Source organism: Ceratotherium simum, chromosome 4, assembly GCF_057802395.1.
Source record: "Ceratotherium simum simum isolate JZ-2026a chromosome 4, ASM5780239v1, whole genome shotgun sequence".
In the NCBI taxonomy this organism is placed as follows: domain Eukaryota; kingdom Metazoa; phylum Chordata; class Mammalia; order Perissodactyla; family Rhinocerotidae; genus Ceratotherium; species Ceratotherium simum.
This window is the reverse complement of record NC_141903.1, coordinates 92,588,506-92,603,574: the sequence shown is the minus strand read 5'-3', so window position 1 is coordinate 92,603,574 and position 15,069 is coordinate 92,588,506. Positions and strand designations below refer to the sequence as shown.

At 46.0% G+C, this 15,069-nt stretch overlaps 2 protein-coding genes across 7 annotated transcripts in view; one reads left to right on the top strand and one right to left on the bottom strand.

The window, feature by feature from the left end:
- MRPS27 (mitochondrial ribosomal protein S27) overlaps positions 1 to 2,170 on the bottom strand; it is an 88,955-nt gene extending 86,785 nt beyond the window's left edge. For 2 of the 4 annotated variants that reach the window (XM_087430210.1, XM_087430212.1), the window contains exon 1: positions 2,070 to 2,170. In XM_087430210.1, the coding sequence (XP_087286336.1) occupies positions 2,070 to 2,142 (73 nt within the window). In that variant the 5' untranslated portion in view covers positions 2,143 to 2,170. Of the gene's footprint in view, positions 1 to 1,646; positions 1,880 to 1,916; positions 2,012 to 2,069 lie in introns of those variants that run through there. The other 2 variants (XM_014779691.2, XM_087430211.1) reach the window with 2 other exon arrangements.
- Positions 2,171 to 2,255: 85 nt separating this feature from the next.
- PTCD2 (pentatricopeptide repeat domain 2) overlaps positions 2,256 to 15,069 on the top strand; it is a 29,084-nt gene continuing 16,270 nt past the window's right edge. The window contains exons 1-6 of one of the 3 annotated variants that reach the window (XM_004420542.3): positions 2,256 to 2,381; positions 3,567 to 3,659; positions 7,225 to 7,354; positions 10,618 to 10,735; positions 13,680 to 13,758; positions 14,183 to 14,274. In XM_004420542.3, the coding sequence (XP_004420599.2) occupies positions 2,273 to 2,381; positions 3,567 to 3,659; positions 7,225 to 7,354; positions 10,618 to 10,735; positions 13,680 to 13,758; positions 14,183 to 14,274 (621 nt within the window). In that variant the 5' untranslated portion in view covers positions 2,256 to 2,272. Of the gene's footprint in view, positions 2,382 to 3,566; positions 3,660 to 5,759; positions 5,778 to 7,224; positions 7,355 to 10,617; positions 10,736 to 13,679; positions 13,759 to 14,182; positions 14,275 to 15,069 lie in introns of those variants that run through there. The other 2 variants (XM_087430209.1, XM_087430208.1) reach the window with 2 other exon arrangements.

Genomic DNA, 15,069 nt, shown 5'->3' with positions numbered 1-15,069 from the left:
GGGGTCACAAAGTCCAAGCTGGAATCCTTGCCTTGCTAAGAAATGCTAGAAAAATGTGGGCAAGTTACACCAGGTCCCCAAGCCTCTTTCTTCACATGTAAAATGGAGAAATACTGCCTACCTTGTATCATAGTTTAAATGAGGGCATATATTAAGTGTCTAGCTTAATATCCACTATGTAATAGGTGCCTGATAAGTTCCCTTTCTAGGCTTTTCAGATATTGAAGTCAGTTTTTTGGTTCATCTCAATAAATTTTCTTTTTATCCTCTTGATCATTTTAGTTGCCCTTCTCCATCATGTTGTATGGAGAAATCAATGGAAGCACCAAAGTGTTCCAATACTGATTCAACAGGAATTTGTACACAGTAGAATATTCTTCCTGTCTTATCCTGGAATGGTTCAAGATACTTTGAGGACTTAAAGTCAAGCTCCTTATGAGCATTGTCCGATCTGTATGGCCCATCATGCATTATCCTACGTACTTATATTACCTGCCTTATAGCTTCCAGTTCCTGATTACAAGATTCCTTTCATCTATGGTCTAAGCCAGTGCTTATTCAATATAACTTTCTGTAATGATGGAAATGTTCAATTCTGAGCTGTCCAATACAGTAGCCACTAGCCACAGGTGTCTACTGAGCACTTAAAATGTAGCTAGTATGACCAAGGAACTGAATTCTTTATTTTATTTTACTTTAATTCATTTGAATAGCCACATGTAGCTAGTAGCTACCACAATGGAATAGCACAGCCGTAACTTACTACAGGTTCACCAGTTCAAACTAAGACCAAAGTGCTAACTGGACATTCTGTCAATTCACTATTATCTAATGTCCATTCCCTTGTTAGAATGACTACCCCCAAACATTGTAAGCAACCATGATCCTCTCCCTGACAGACAATCCAAGGTCTTGTTTAAATTGAAAAGCAGTTACTTACTAACAATCATTAAACATGTTAGTAAATAGCTACAACAGCTAACTCTTACTCAGGTGCCAGGTACTGTGCACACCGCTTTTCCCAGCGTGTGGCATTAAATATTTTCACCAGCTAGGTCAACCGGTGAATCCTCAGAAAACCTCTGGTGGCCAACTATTAGGCTTCACGTTGATATTTAATGGCTGTGCCTAAAGTGTGAGCAAGAGTGTATGTGTTGCTTTTTCATAGGGGCTACAGGCAATATGTCAGAAAGAGGAGGTAACAGGCAGTGGAAACATCAACTGTGATTATTGTCTATCAGGAAGTTTGGTTGCTTAGAACATTTAGGGGCAATCATTCTAACAAGGGAATGGAGATAGATAAGGGTGAATTGAGAGAATTTCCACGTAGCATTTTGGTCTTAGCTTGAACTGGTGACCCTGTGGTAGGTTATACCTGTGCTGTTTCATTGACGGAGCTACTAGCTACATGTGGCTAACTAGATCGGGATTTAGCTTCCGTAAATATTAAACATTTTTTCCCAGTGTCTTCATCAGCATATCAATTAAACCAATTTTTAGTGGGCTGCCATTCCTCAGACATCAAAGTGCTTTAGAAGTAACCATTAGCATTTACCGTCTGCACGTGGAAAAATGTAGCAAAGAAAGGTCAATCAAATGTGCCCAAGGACATGAGGTGAAGAGAGATTAGCTCTGAAAAACCCTACCGCCAAGTGAAGGCCAGGGGCCTGGACAGTGCGGGGTGAAGCAGAACATCTACGACGTCCCTGGGAAGGAAACCTCAGCGAGGAGAATGGTCCCACAGCCCAGGGGTGGGCCATTTGGGCTTTTCACGGTCAGCAAAATGGAGACCACCCTAACACACAAACCCAGCAAATCATACGCAAAAGCTCTCACGCCACGACTCCTCTGCTCTTCGCACCTTTGGACGGGCAGATACCATTATTCTAGGGAAGGAGGTGGATCAGAGACCTTACCTCCCCTCTCCGTGCTACTAGACACCCCGGACGGTGTCTCTGGCAACTAGATCCCAGAGCCATTTCCTCCCTCTTGAAAGCCCATCGCTCCCTCACTCAAGGAAGAGTTCCCCGGGGCCTCGGGAAGCAGCCCACGAAGGCAGCAGCACCCACCTGCCAGGGCGGGAGCAGGAAGAAGCTTCTTCCACGCCACCAGGAGCCCGTGCCGCGCCATGGGGGCCGCCATCTTGGAGCATACCAAGGGGACACGGGCCCGGGGGTGGTGGCCTGTGGGCCGGAAGGGGCGGGGGCCGAGGAAGGGGCGGGGCCCAGTCGGCCGACGCCCCCCGCCCCGCGAGTTGGTGCGGCCCGGCAGCATGGCCGCCGCGTGCGAGCGGAGGCTGGCTCTGTTGCGGGCGCTGGGGAGCTGGGTGCGTCCTGGGGCGGGCGGCTCGGGCCCCGCCTGCTGCCGCTGCCCCCTCGGAGGTACCGGGCGGGCCGGGAGGGAGGGGCTGGGACAGGAAGCGCGGGCTCTGCCCTCTGGAGCGGTGTCTGCGGGGCCCGGGGTCGTGACGCCTGTGCACCGGGGAAGCAAAGGACGGAGGGCGGGGGCTCGACCTGGGCCGTGGTAGCCCTGGGGACCCCTCGCCGGTGCACCGCTCTGCCGGGGTCGGAGTCCGGCTCTGCAGGACCCGGGGCGGGGGGTCCTCCTTGAGGAATTACCCCTGACGTTTTCGTGACAGTGCTCGTGAATGGTAATAAAACACCCGACTCGTGCAGGCCTCACTCTGATGCACTTTACAGACATTAATTCCTTTTCTCCGCGCGACACCAGTGACAGGTGCCGTACTTCTCTCCTCTGCAGAGGGGCAAACTGCAAGGTGGAGGTATTTGCCCAGGGTCGCAGGGAGCCGGGAGAGGAGAGATTTGAACCCAGGCAGCCACAGTGGAGTCCTGTGTAACCACTCCTGTGGACGCCCTTCCATGAAGAAGTGGCACTTTTTCTTGTGTCCTTGTTACTGGGGCACACAGAGCTCTTTTAGTGGATGATTCTCTGGCCAAGCTCCACTCCGTGCACAGCGAGCATCCTAAAGAAATGGTGATGTTTCCCAAACTCGCCTTCTCTCCCAAATCGTGGTCAGTGATTTCTGATGGATCTTGAGGATTCTTAGAGTCCAAATCTGAGAGGCCATAACTCATTTCACAGATGACAGAACTGGGAATTCCAATGGTCACACTACACCTTTTTCACTACGCTCTGTGCTTCTACCTAGGTAAACCAAAACTGGGTATGCCTGTTTTCCATTTAAACAATAGCCTTTCGTTTTTGTTGTTGTTTTCTCAATTCTCTTGTTATCCCTTAACCAGACGATGAATGTCTGTCTTTTGGATCCCAGCTTCCTGTCAGCCTGTCTCCATACACAGTTAATCACCAGCTCCTTTCACACACACAAACAAAACTTGTCCGGCTGAAGATTTGCATTCTCTGGTAGTTGAAGATGTCTTTTCCCCCCAGGGCAACTGTCATATTTGTACCCGTCTAGATGAGTTATTTGTACTAGATGAAGATTTAAGATCAGTTATTAGAAGGAGGCAATCAAGCTATACTCGTGTTATTTGCTAAGTATAAAACAGTCAAATGATTTTATTTTTTCTTTCTCTGATTTTTAGCTAAAAGATATCTACTTACAGACAGTATTGTGAAATTAAAAGAATTTCAGCATAAGAAGGTGGCTATTGCATGTAATCTTCCTGGCACCAAAGGTAATTGAATCTATTTTGTTAATTCTTTTATTGAGCTTTCATTCAAGTTTCCTGTCTTTATCCCCATTCAGTCTCTGCTTCAAGGACCTTATGTCTCAGGAAAAGTGGAGACGATTCATTCTTAGTTTCCTAGTCTACGCTTTCATGCACTTGCATCTCACTCTCTGCTACTACTGGAGTCTGCAGGTCTCTTCTTATCCCTTATCCCAGGATCCCAGAGAAATACTAAAACTACTGCTGCAACCAGTCCTCTCTAGATCCGTGCCAATCAAAATAAGGTTCAAGGATCAGCAGCAACTGGGCGGTTGATAGAAATGAGGATAGAAAACCTCAGGCCCCAGGCGATTCTCATGCACAGTAAAGTCTGAGAAGAACTGCTCCAGGTGCTTGGCTTTCAGACTTTTTGATGCAACCCTCAGGAAAAAATACATTTTACATTGCATCTCCAGTACACACATATAGATCTATATATAAATGAAATAAAACAGTGCTGTGTGTGATGATGCATTTTCACATTTTCTACTCTCTGCTGGAAAGGTCAGTAGGCTCAAGAAATTAGCAAAGTGTTGATAGTGGTTGAGTCTGGGTGATGGGCACGTGGGAGGTCATTATGCTGTTCTCACTGCTTTTGGGTATGTTTGAAAATTTTTATTATAGAAAGCTAAAACACACCACCACCACCCTAGGTCCCATTCCCTTTCAGCATCTGGGAAATCTTGTTGCATTCGTTCCCTCGCTCCTTGCACGTTGTGTTTTTCCTGGTACTTCACACTCCTGGCTTTTAACAACTCTTCTGTTTGTCTCTGTTAACTTTTCCCCTCTGCTTCCTCTCGCTGTCAGATGTTTATGAGCACCTGATTGACAGTCCAGTCCCCCAGAGATCAGTCCTCCCTGCTGCTCCACCACTCATACTGTTACCTAAACTACCTGTGGGACAAGACGATAAGTCTTAGGAGCGGGGTTGTGGTGGTGGTGGTGGTTGTTGTTGTTGTTAGTGCCGTGGAGTTGACCCGACTTCTAGGGACCCTGTGTCCAGGGGTCTAGCAGACCCCTGCCCGGTCTTTCTATGCCATCCTCTCACTTTCCAGCACACCATCAGACAATGCCCTGCTGCTGTTCACGGGGTTTTCATGGCCAGTCTTTTCGGAAGTAGGTGGCCAGGTCCTTCTTCCTGGTCTGTCTAGTCTGGAAGCTCCGCTGACACCTGTCCCCCATGGGTGACCCTGCTGGTATTGGAAATCTCGGTGGCATAGCTTTCAGCCTCACAGCAGCACGCAGCCGCCACAGTATGACAACCGACAGACAGGTCGTGTGGCTCCCTGACCGGGAAACAAACCCAGGCCTTGGTGGTGAGAGCACCAGATCTTAACCACTAGGCCGCCGAGCATGGGAGAGAATATATTAACCTCCAGTTTAGTCGACTCAATCTAGGTTTTCCTTCAGTCTCACTTTCTGCCCCAGGTCTGTTGGAGCCCTGTGAAGTTTGCAGAGTTAGGGCTCCATATCACTGTCTGGTTGTTATCTCCAATTGTCGTAGTATTTTTAAGGCTACGTCAGCTGTGCATATGTTCTGAAGGCAGTGAATATAATGTGTCAGTGGGCTCCACTGTCAGGTTGATGTTTATAAAATCCAGTTGACACTTCATCGTCATAAGAACCCGCAGTGGTACTCGTTGTACACCACGTCTCGTGCACACTTGCCCCCGGCGTCCCCGCTCTTCCATCGTGGCCCTGCTCTTTCTGTAGTGTGATTTCCTGTTAATCTGCTCACTGTTCTCTCCTCACCACCTTTCTCCCCGAATTCTGTGCCGATTCCCATTCCTAGAGACCTGCAGTGTCCCCGCTCTTCTCAGTTTCCCCAGCCCTGTCCAGCCCCGCCCTCCTCTGGGACCGCTCCCCTCCCACCCAGCCTGGTCCGCTCCTGCCGCCCCTCTTGCTCTCCTCTCCCGGGTGTTTACAGTCAGTCACGTGTCGGCCCCTTCACCGTTGTTTTCAGTCAGTTCTGTGAACTCATCTCTTGCCGTCTCAAGTAGACTTGAGGCTCTTTCAGGGCAGGAACCATACCTTGTCCCTCCTTGTGTCTCCCACAGGAAGGACACCTCTGAATATGAACAAATGGTAAGCCCTTGAATCCTGACTGATTTGTTTTAAAATACAAAGTATGTCTGTTGAAATGTTGAATTCTTAAGGTTTATTAAGGATTAAGAATTACAAGGTGTAAATTTAGCCCATTGAAATCTTTTAGATTGGAAGTTGTTTAGAAATATTTAATAGACTAAGTCCTCTTGAATCTGAGGTGACAGAAGTAATGAGAATGAGGATAGTCTTGTCTGTGACTTACTGGCGGTTACTGTCTGCCAGGCCCTGTGCTGTGTTATCTGAGGATGACCCCAGGAGGTCGGTGTCATGACCCTCACTGCACACGTGAGGAATCACATCTCACAGACAAGGTGTCTGTAGCACGCAAGCACCAGAGCTTAGATTTCAGCCCAGGACCTTCCATCTCTAACACCTTCAACCACTGTGTGGTTCTGCAGATAAAGACCGGAGGACCCACTGCGTTCACTCAAACCTGCTGGGCCTTCTTTCTTGTGAATTGAGAGCAGCGTCTGCCTCAGCCTCCCGATCTTGTGTCTTTAATGTGTATTGTGCCACTCCTTTAAACAGTGTTTCTTCAAAGCCCTGGGCCTTGGAGCAAATCCTGTAGACTTTTCTTGGCAGCTTCTGGCACTGAGAACAACCTTGCCTTCTGGAAAGCAGATGCTTGCTTGTGCCTGCCTTTGCGTCTCACCCCCATTCTGACCAGAATGCAGTCCCTTCCTAACGCCAAGAAGCAGGGTTTCCTCTTGGCGTTTGACTGTCCCCACAGGAGACACAAAAAGACGTGGGACAGAGATAGACTGATTACCTTGAAGTGATTCTGTTACTAGCAGAGTGTTTGCTGCTGTCTAGAGCACTGTGTTCTACCCCTGTGCATTATATAGTGCTGTGGCGTGCTTTCTAACAGCTGCGTAGAGAGACCAAGAGGAATGAATGAGATAAAGTTGAATCAGTGAGAGACGTGAAGTGTTCTTGAATCATGTGAGTCAACCACGTGGGTCAACCATCTTCAGTTCACGTTTTACTGCTAGGTGCCCCGCCACTTGATGGTTTGGGTATCTTGGTTACATTTTCTTTCTTTTTTTCTTTTTTGTGAGTCACCTATAGATCCAGTTCTCTGGGCTAAGCCTCAGGGACATTAGTTCTCAGACTTGAGTGTGCATAAGGATCACCCAGGTAGTCAAAAATGCATTTTCTTGTGCTCCTACTCCCGGAAATTCTCTATTAGAAAGTCTTGAGTGGGGCCTGGGCCTGTGACCCCTCTGATGCAGCTGCTGGGCCTCATGCACCATCTCACACTCAGCTCTGGAGGAGACCAGCCAGTGATGGGAGCTGCGTGGCCATGAGCCCCTCTTGGGGCCCCTTTGCAGTGTGCCAGGTTCCGGCTTCCCCTTCTCCCTGAGGTGAGACTCCTTGCTGTCCCAGTCAGCCTGAGAGATGGCCACCACACTGTTCTTTCTTTCAGAATCCTATCTGAGAGACTTGGAAGAGAAAGTGACCCAGAACAGGCTCATCTTGAGGGAGGAGTTGAGAACCCTTCTTCATCTCTGTGAGTCCCAGGATGATGTGGAGCTGGCTAAAAACGTCATTCACAGGTGAGGCATTTCCCCAGAGCTCTGCCGGCCTTCATCTCTTCTCGCTCTGTCCTCTTCCTGAACAGCCTCATCCACGTCCAGGGTGTCAGCTGTCACCCCTCTACTGATGGCTTATAAATCTCCGGTCCAGGTGCCTGCCTGATCTCCAGACATCTGTTCCTTCATTTAGCAAACACTTCCTGGGTTCCTGCTGCGTGCCAGGTGCTGAGGATGGACAGAGATTCATGCTGGGAGCTCAGCGGCCTGTTCACTAACCCCTCTTACACGTCCCTTCAGTCTTCACGTTCAGCTTTCACGAATTCTTCCTCTAGCTGTGTTTTCCGTCACACTGACCAGTCGCTCAGGACAGATACCCGGGAGCCTCTTCCCCCGATCTCATTTGCTCTCCTCCCTGACAGGTAAGAACTCCGTCTGCTCCTGCTTCCCCGGCGTCTCTTGTCTCTGGCCCATTACCAGTGTCTTGGTTCAGGCCTCAGCGTCCCTCACGGGGCTCCTAGTCTTCTCCCTCCCCCGGGCTAATGCCCGTGTGTCCCATCCTCTCCAATCCGTTGTCGGAGTTCCCTCGTCAGGAGGAACTTGTATGGACTCTTAGTCTGCTGTCAGGAAACCAGCAAAGGTTCCTCGGGGACAGTGTGACACTATACCATAACCTTCATTTCTGAAATTAAGTTCATTGCTTCTTTTTACTGTTCTTTAAACAGTATATATATCTCTACGTAGACCTGCGTTTCTGTTGTGCATGTGTAGAGAGAAATGCAAGGTATTCATATACGCAAGTTCCCCAGCCAGGCCAGATTCAAGGTGGGGGGAGGGATTCCGCCTCTGGATGGATGGAGCAGCGTGCGCGTACAGGGAGGAGAGGAATTGGTGGTGGCCTATCTACCACATCCAAGAAAAACCGCTGTTAATATTTTCATATGTTTTCTCACCGATTTTTTTTCACATAAAAATTTTGTGGTTTTGGTAGGGTTGATTTTATATGGTGTGATTTTTACTGTATATATAATGATATTGTTTTCTAAGTTAGTATTATAGCATAAATGTTTTTGCTTGTTAACATAGGAATCGTGTTTTAATGGCTATACAAGATTCCATCGTCTGTTAGGTATTTTAATTAACTGTGCTCCTATTGTTGAATGTCTAAATTATTTCTAATTCTTCACCAGTATAAATAATGCTGTGATGAGCAACTCTATGCATAAAACCTATTCTTTATTTCCTTTTTGGGATCAGGGGGTATGAACTTTCTAAAGCTAGTCAATACAAGCTGCCAGATGATTTTCCAGAAGGGCTGTGCTGGTTTATAGTCACAGGGTATCAGCAAACCTAACTCTGCTGCTTCAGTTTCACCAAGTTTAGTCATTTGAGACCCTCTGGCCTGTTGTACTCTCAGTCTTCTTTTTAGTACCCAAAGCTGTCAGATGCTTACAAAAGTCATAAAACAGGATAAAATTCTGAATACTCTTTCCAATTTTTGTCATAAACATTCAGGTATGACTCATAATTCCTTAATTGATGCTAACGGCTCTCTGCCCAGCTGCTGCTCTTTCTGTCGACTGGCGATCGGCTGGAGAAGTGGGAAGGTAGGGGTCCACTGCCTCACCCTCTTGAGACGGGGGCCCACGCTGGGAAGAAGAGCAGTGAGCGCGACATAAGCCGTTTATTGAATGAGAGCACCATACTCCCCTCGAAATCCTGCCGCGTGCTGCGGTTTGGTTTGTAGAGGAGTCTTAGACCCTCTGACCTTCTGAGGTGATACGCGTTACCTGCGACTTCCTGCACTTGTGTTAGCGTACATGTCGTTTAAATTGGGAAAGCCTTTGTTTTTGCTTTGTTTTGTTTTTAATCTGGCACAAGTTTCTCATAAGACTATTTACTGAAATATGTTGATTTTTAAAGATGTTTTCCTCGGCAGGCCTTGCCTTTTGTAAGAGCTAACGTGCATGGACGACTTGCTGTGTGCCAGGCACGTCGTCTCCTTGAATCCTCACAAGACTCTTAGTTCAGTGCTCTTGTCTCCATTTTGCAGACAAGGGTCTGAGGCACAGAGTGGTTAATTAATTTGCTCACGGTTGTGCAGTAAGTAGAAGAGTAGAAAGGGGATTTGAACTGTCAGTTTGGAATAAGAGTCTAAAAATCCTTAATCTCTACTCTAGATTGCGTTTTAATAGCTTATTTCTTTTATTTTCCAGCTTTGTTGTGGTGTAATTGACAAATAAAAATTACATCTAGTTAAGGCATACAACTTGATGTTTTGATATAATAATTCATAACTGTTGTAATGAAGCAGTGAATATTTTCTGTAACTTCCGTACTTGAGTCATGAACTGTATCTTGAAGAGTACATCGTCATTCTGTTCGGCGGTGTGTGTGCTGAGGACAGACTACTCAGGATGCCACGGTGACTTTCCTCAGTGATTTCAGCAGAAGGTTAAAGAGTGTTCTGTTTTTTAAAGTCAGAGCTTTTCTCCATGGTATTTGTGATTCCTTCACATAACGACTGAACCTTCCCAAAATCTGATTTACGTGTCATCGTGAGGTACTTGTTTTGTTACCAGATTGTCTTTGTGTCTCAAGCAGAAAGAGTTGGTTATTGAAAGTAAATTTATGCTAGCAATTTGCGTGCAGTTCTAATTGGCAAACTGGCCACTGGAAGAAATCTCAAGCCACGTGTAAGACGTCACTGTCTTTGAAATTAGCCTTTTCCTAAAACTGACATTTCCAAACTTCATTTAACTTGTTTAGCTGGGTGATTATAGCTGGCATATGCCTTTCCCCAAGCTGGGAAAAGCAGAGAGAGAAGTCTCAATTGTAAGGTGCAGCTGTGGGTTGTCTGCCAGCCCAGATGGGCCAAAGCCAGCCTGAGGGGTCAGAGCGTCGCCCCACCCCTTTCCTCTGTTCTCCTCCAAGTGGGGCCCATACAGAGACAGTGCCATTCCAATGGGCCGACAGATGCAGGGCCCCTGCTGTTCCCGACATAGCCTCACATTCAGTCGTAGGGGGTTCTTGGTCAATTGAGAAGATGATTACAATGTCCATTTTTCCTCTCTTTTATTTCACAGACTATTGGGCCTCTAACAAACCCTGTTGTTTGTTTATACTTCTGCACTCCAAGATTCCTCTGATAGCCTCCGTTCTGCACTTCTGCTCCAGACCGGGAGAGGGCCTTATGTTTATGTCCCCAGCACCTAGCAGAGCGGATGCCCCGGTCTGTCGTCCTTCCCCATGTCCCACTGTTTGCCTCACTGACTCTTCATTGCCAGGTACCACGCGGAGAACAGAAACGTCACCTTGGGAGAGTATAAGTTTGGACCACTGTTCATGAGGTTGTGCTACGAGCTGGATCTCGAGGAATCTGCAGTGGAGCTCATCCAAGACCAGGTTATTGTGTCCTGATTGCCTTCCCTGCTGCTGAGGGTGGGACGGTTTGGGGATGTCAGGACAGGCAGCTCCCTTTCTCGTTATTGTCAGAGACGGCGATGAATGAGCTCGCTTTGAATTTGCGAGAGTTCCTTGGAGAGTGCCTCTGACGAGGAGTAGGTCTCTGTACAGAGGAGCGGGACAGGTATGGAGGAGGTGTAGGCACGGTTACACGCGGGACTGACACCCTCTCTTCCGAGGAGCTGTAGTGGGTGGTTAGGACAGGCTGCCGTTCTGTCCTTCACGTCCTTCACCCGCGCTTCTCTCCTGTGTTTGTGTTCTCACTTCTGGTTGAAGGCTACATTGTAAAGTACTTTTCCATTTTCAGAACACTTCCACGTATTCTGGTTTTCTTTTCCTGAAGACCAAAACAACAATGATTATTTTTGTAATTATTTATTGAATATTCACTATGTCCTCAGCATTGTGCTTCAGCACTGTACATGCTTCATTTCATTTGTTTCCTGCAATAGTCCCAGGGAGGTGGACACTATCATTATTTCCATTTTACAGTGAGGAAACTGGGACTCAGAGACATTATAAATTCATCTGTGGTCAGAGACAGTTGTTAGATTTTGGAGCCGGGGCTGGCCACCAGGAACGTTCTGGTGTTTTTAGGAACTTTCGTAACTAAGTTGTCCTGCTTCTTACTGTTTCCATGTGAAGTGTCCTATCCTTGGTGGAGCTGTTAACCCTCGGCTTGCCCGTCTTTTAAGGACACAAAATGACCATAATTTAGTATGCACAGAGATGGTTTCAGAACAGTACAGATAAGTTTGAGCCTACTTTTTTCTAAAAGAAGAAATATACACACATATTCACATTTTAGTATGCTGTATATGTATTAAAAACCTGGACGGATATACACTAAACTACTGCTTATATTTAGGGGGTAGAATTATTTACTTTATATGTTTTTGTATTGTTTGACTATTTTATAATAAACATGTATTGATGTAATTAAAAGAAAATGAAAGTTTCACTATAATAAATCATAACCATGAGTATAATGATAAAAAAACAAACAAAAAGGAAATGAAAGTAAAGGTTTTGTGTTTTTTTAACCTGCCTATGTATGAAACATTCGTGCATGAGCAGGTTCCCTGGAGGAGCAGGATAGACTGAACTCGAGTCAAGTGACTTAGAACCAGTCCTGCTTCCGCCCTTACATGTTGTGGCCCCGGAACCCGTAGTGCTGCCAGGACAGTAGCCACTGGCCACGTGTGTGTATCCATGGAGCCTTGGACTGTGGCTAGTTCAGATTTCCATGTGCTGGGCCGGCCCCGTGGCTTAGCGGTTAAGTGTGTGCGCTCTGCTACTGGCGGCCCGGGTTCGGATCCCGGGCGCGCACCGACGCACCGCTTCTCCGGCCATGCTGAGGCCGCGTCCCACATACAGCAACTAGAAGGATGTGCAGCTATGACATACGACTATCTACTGGGGCTTTAGGGAAAAAAAAAGGAGGAGGATTGGCAATAGATGTTAGCTCAGAGCCAGTCTTCCTCAGCAAAAAAAAAAATGAGGAGAATTAGCACGGATGTTAGCTCAGGGCTGATCTTCCTCAAAAAAAAAAAAAAGATTTCCACGTGCTGTACGTGTGAAATACATGATGGGTTTCGAATACTTGGAAGAAAAAAGAGAATGTAGAGTACTTCATTAATTTTTATATTGATTACATGATGAAATAATATTTTGGATTTAGTAGGTTGACTAACATGTTATTAAAACTTATTTCATGTATTTCTTTTTACTTGTTTTAATGAGGCTACTTGAAAATTTAGAATCACAGACATGGCTCGCACGTGTGGCTTGCAATATATTCCTATGGACAGGGCTGTTCTGGTGGTTTCCCATCATACGTAGACGAGAACTCAGACCCCAACCATGAACCGGAGGGCCCTGGCTGGTATCTCGTCTCCTGCCATTCTCCGCTGCTCACTCCCCTCTGGACCTCCTTGTTCTTCCTGGATATGCCAAGCCCATGGCCTCAGACTGGTCTGCACCCTCATCATTGAGCCTTTCTCCTTTACTGCACTAAGGTCTCTTCTCAGAGAGCCTTCCCTGACCACCTTCCAGCATGTTCTCTGTCCCTTTATCCTGTTTCATTGTTCTTCATAGCCCTTATTGATACTTGAAGTTATGTTTTTACTTTTTTCACTTGTTTTATTCACTTGTTCATTGTCTCCCCTGGCAGAATTTACACTCCACTAGCTTATAAGCCCCACTAGAGTTTAAGGCAGGATATGCATCTTATACGTCATTTCCTTATTCTCAGCACCTAGAACAGAGTCTGCATAGGAGGCTTTCAGAAAAGAACAAACGTGGGCAAGGCAGTTAATGGCATATTTGAATAGCATGTGTCACATTTTCTTGGCATTAAGAATGTTGAGAAAAAAATGTTGAGAACCACTGTTTTAGTGAATTATTTCAAAAAGTGAATGATCAATTCTGTACTGTTTGTTTGTCAAAAGAGGATGATAGTTGTGTAAGACTCTCCTGCCTTAGTCCTCCAGCGTGCTTAGAGCTGCAGTTTCCTGTTAATATGCTGCCCCCAGGTTCCAGGACCACCCCCGCCAGGAGTAATTGGCTAGTTTCTTTTCTCCTAAGCATGGCAGAGTCACATTTCATGAAACGTTCTTCACTGTATTTCTGAAACCCAGAGATCTCTTGCCTCTTGGTCAGTGTGCCCATTGCCAAAGGCACGGCAGCCAAGAGAGTGGGCAGCATTTGAATTTTTTTGAAAAATAAATCTTTGGTATATCCAGAGATTTATTAGAGAATTCAGGAGGCTAAATGAATAAAATATGCACAAAAATAAGTCCTGGACAGATAAGATGCAGTATAAGGATAAATACTCCCTTAATAGTTTTAACTTTTAACCAACTGTATTGTTTTTCTTCATTAGCATTTACGAGGTTTCTTCTCAGACTGCACATCATTCAATATTTTGATGGATATGTTATTTATCAAAGGCAAATATAAAAGTAAGTATTGCGATATATATTTGCTGAAAGATTCTGCTATCTTTGCTGGTATAGCGATTAGGGAAAACAATGGGCCAAGCAAATATGATCCTTATATTCCTGAGGAGCAGCCAAATTATGGAGACCTCATTCGTTAAATTTGAAAACTTTATTGCATCTCATGTCATGCCATGAAGTAAACACCCCAGATTGTACTTATGCTGAAATTATAATAAGTTTTAAAATATGAGTTCTTCTTATATGACCTGATTATTTTGAAGTTTAGTTAATTGCTAAATGACTTTGACAGATAGCTTTTATTGTGCTGAAATGCGGTCTTCAGTAGATGGTGCTGAACAGATTAGAACTCTGGGGATCAGCAGTAGGCAACTCTGAACTCACTTACACACATTTAACACTGCCGGCCCACTCCTGACTTTGGCAGGTGCATTGGAAGTGCTGATTGAGATGAAAAACCAAGATGTGAAGTTCAGCAAAGATACCTATGTCCTTGCTTTTGCCATTTGCTACAAACTGGTAAGACTCGTTCCCTTAACTTTCAGAGCATTGCGGATAGTGTTTGGGGGAGGATTTACTTTTTCTCTACAAATAAACTTGAGTTCCTCTGAAGTCTGTTTTCCATCTGGTGCAGATATTTCCATTTTAAATGTGTTCATTTTTAGAAAACTCAAGTTAGCTGTGTCAGACAGTTCTATCATGGGAAGAGCAATTTTGTCATCTTCCAGCCGTCTCTAGCAGTTGTGTAGACAGTGAGAACGAGAAACAGTCAGCTGGGCTTGCACTCTGCTTTAGAGTATTCTTGCCACCAGGCTTGTGCTGGACTCCACTGGACCAATATGCTCTGTGGCCTCTCCCAGGGGTGGCAAGCCCCAGGCTGCTTCGTCTTCATGTGAATTTCTCTGTGCTCGCGAAGTCAGCAATGGTGTTCCTCCCCCAGTGTCTCCTGACAGCGCTCCATCCGTATCCCACATGGGCCCTTCCAGCACTGCCTGATGCTGCTCTAAGTAGAGGCCTGTGTCATCCTTGCCATGAGAGGGCGGGTCCTGTGTGCCGGCACTCAACAGAGCCTGGTACACCGCTGACCTTGAGTAAATGGATGTGGTGTTAACAGGAACTCTGAGGACAGAGAGCATGACTTAAAAGTCCCTGTGTCATTACTGTATCAAGATTGCTTCTTGCACATAGAGACTGTTTCTTCATTATTTGTTGAATGAATGGATGATAACTGAGTGACCAAGGTTCCGTGCATTACTGTAATCATTCATGCCATTTAAACTTTGGAAACTTAACAAAACCTTTTTATGCAGAAAA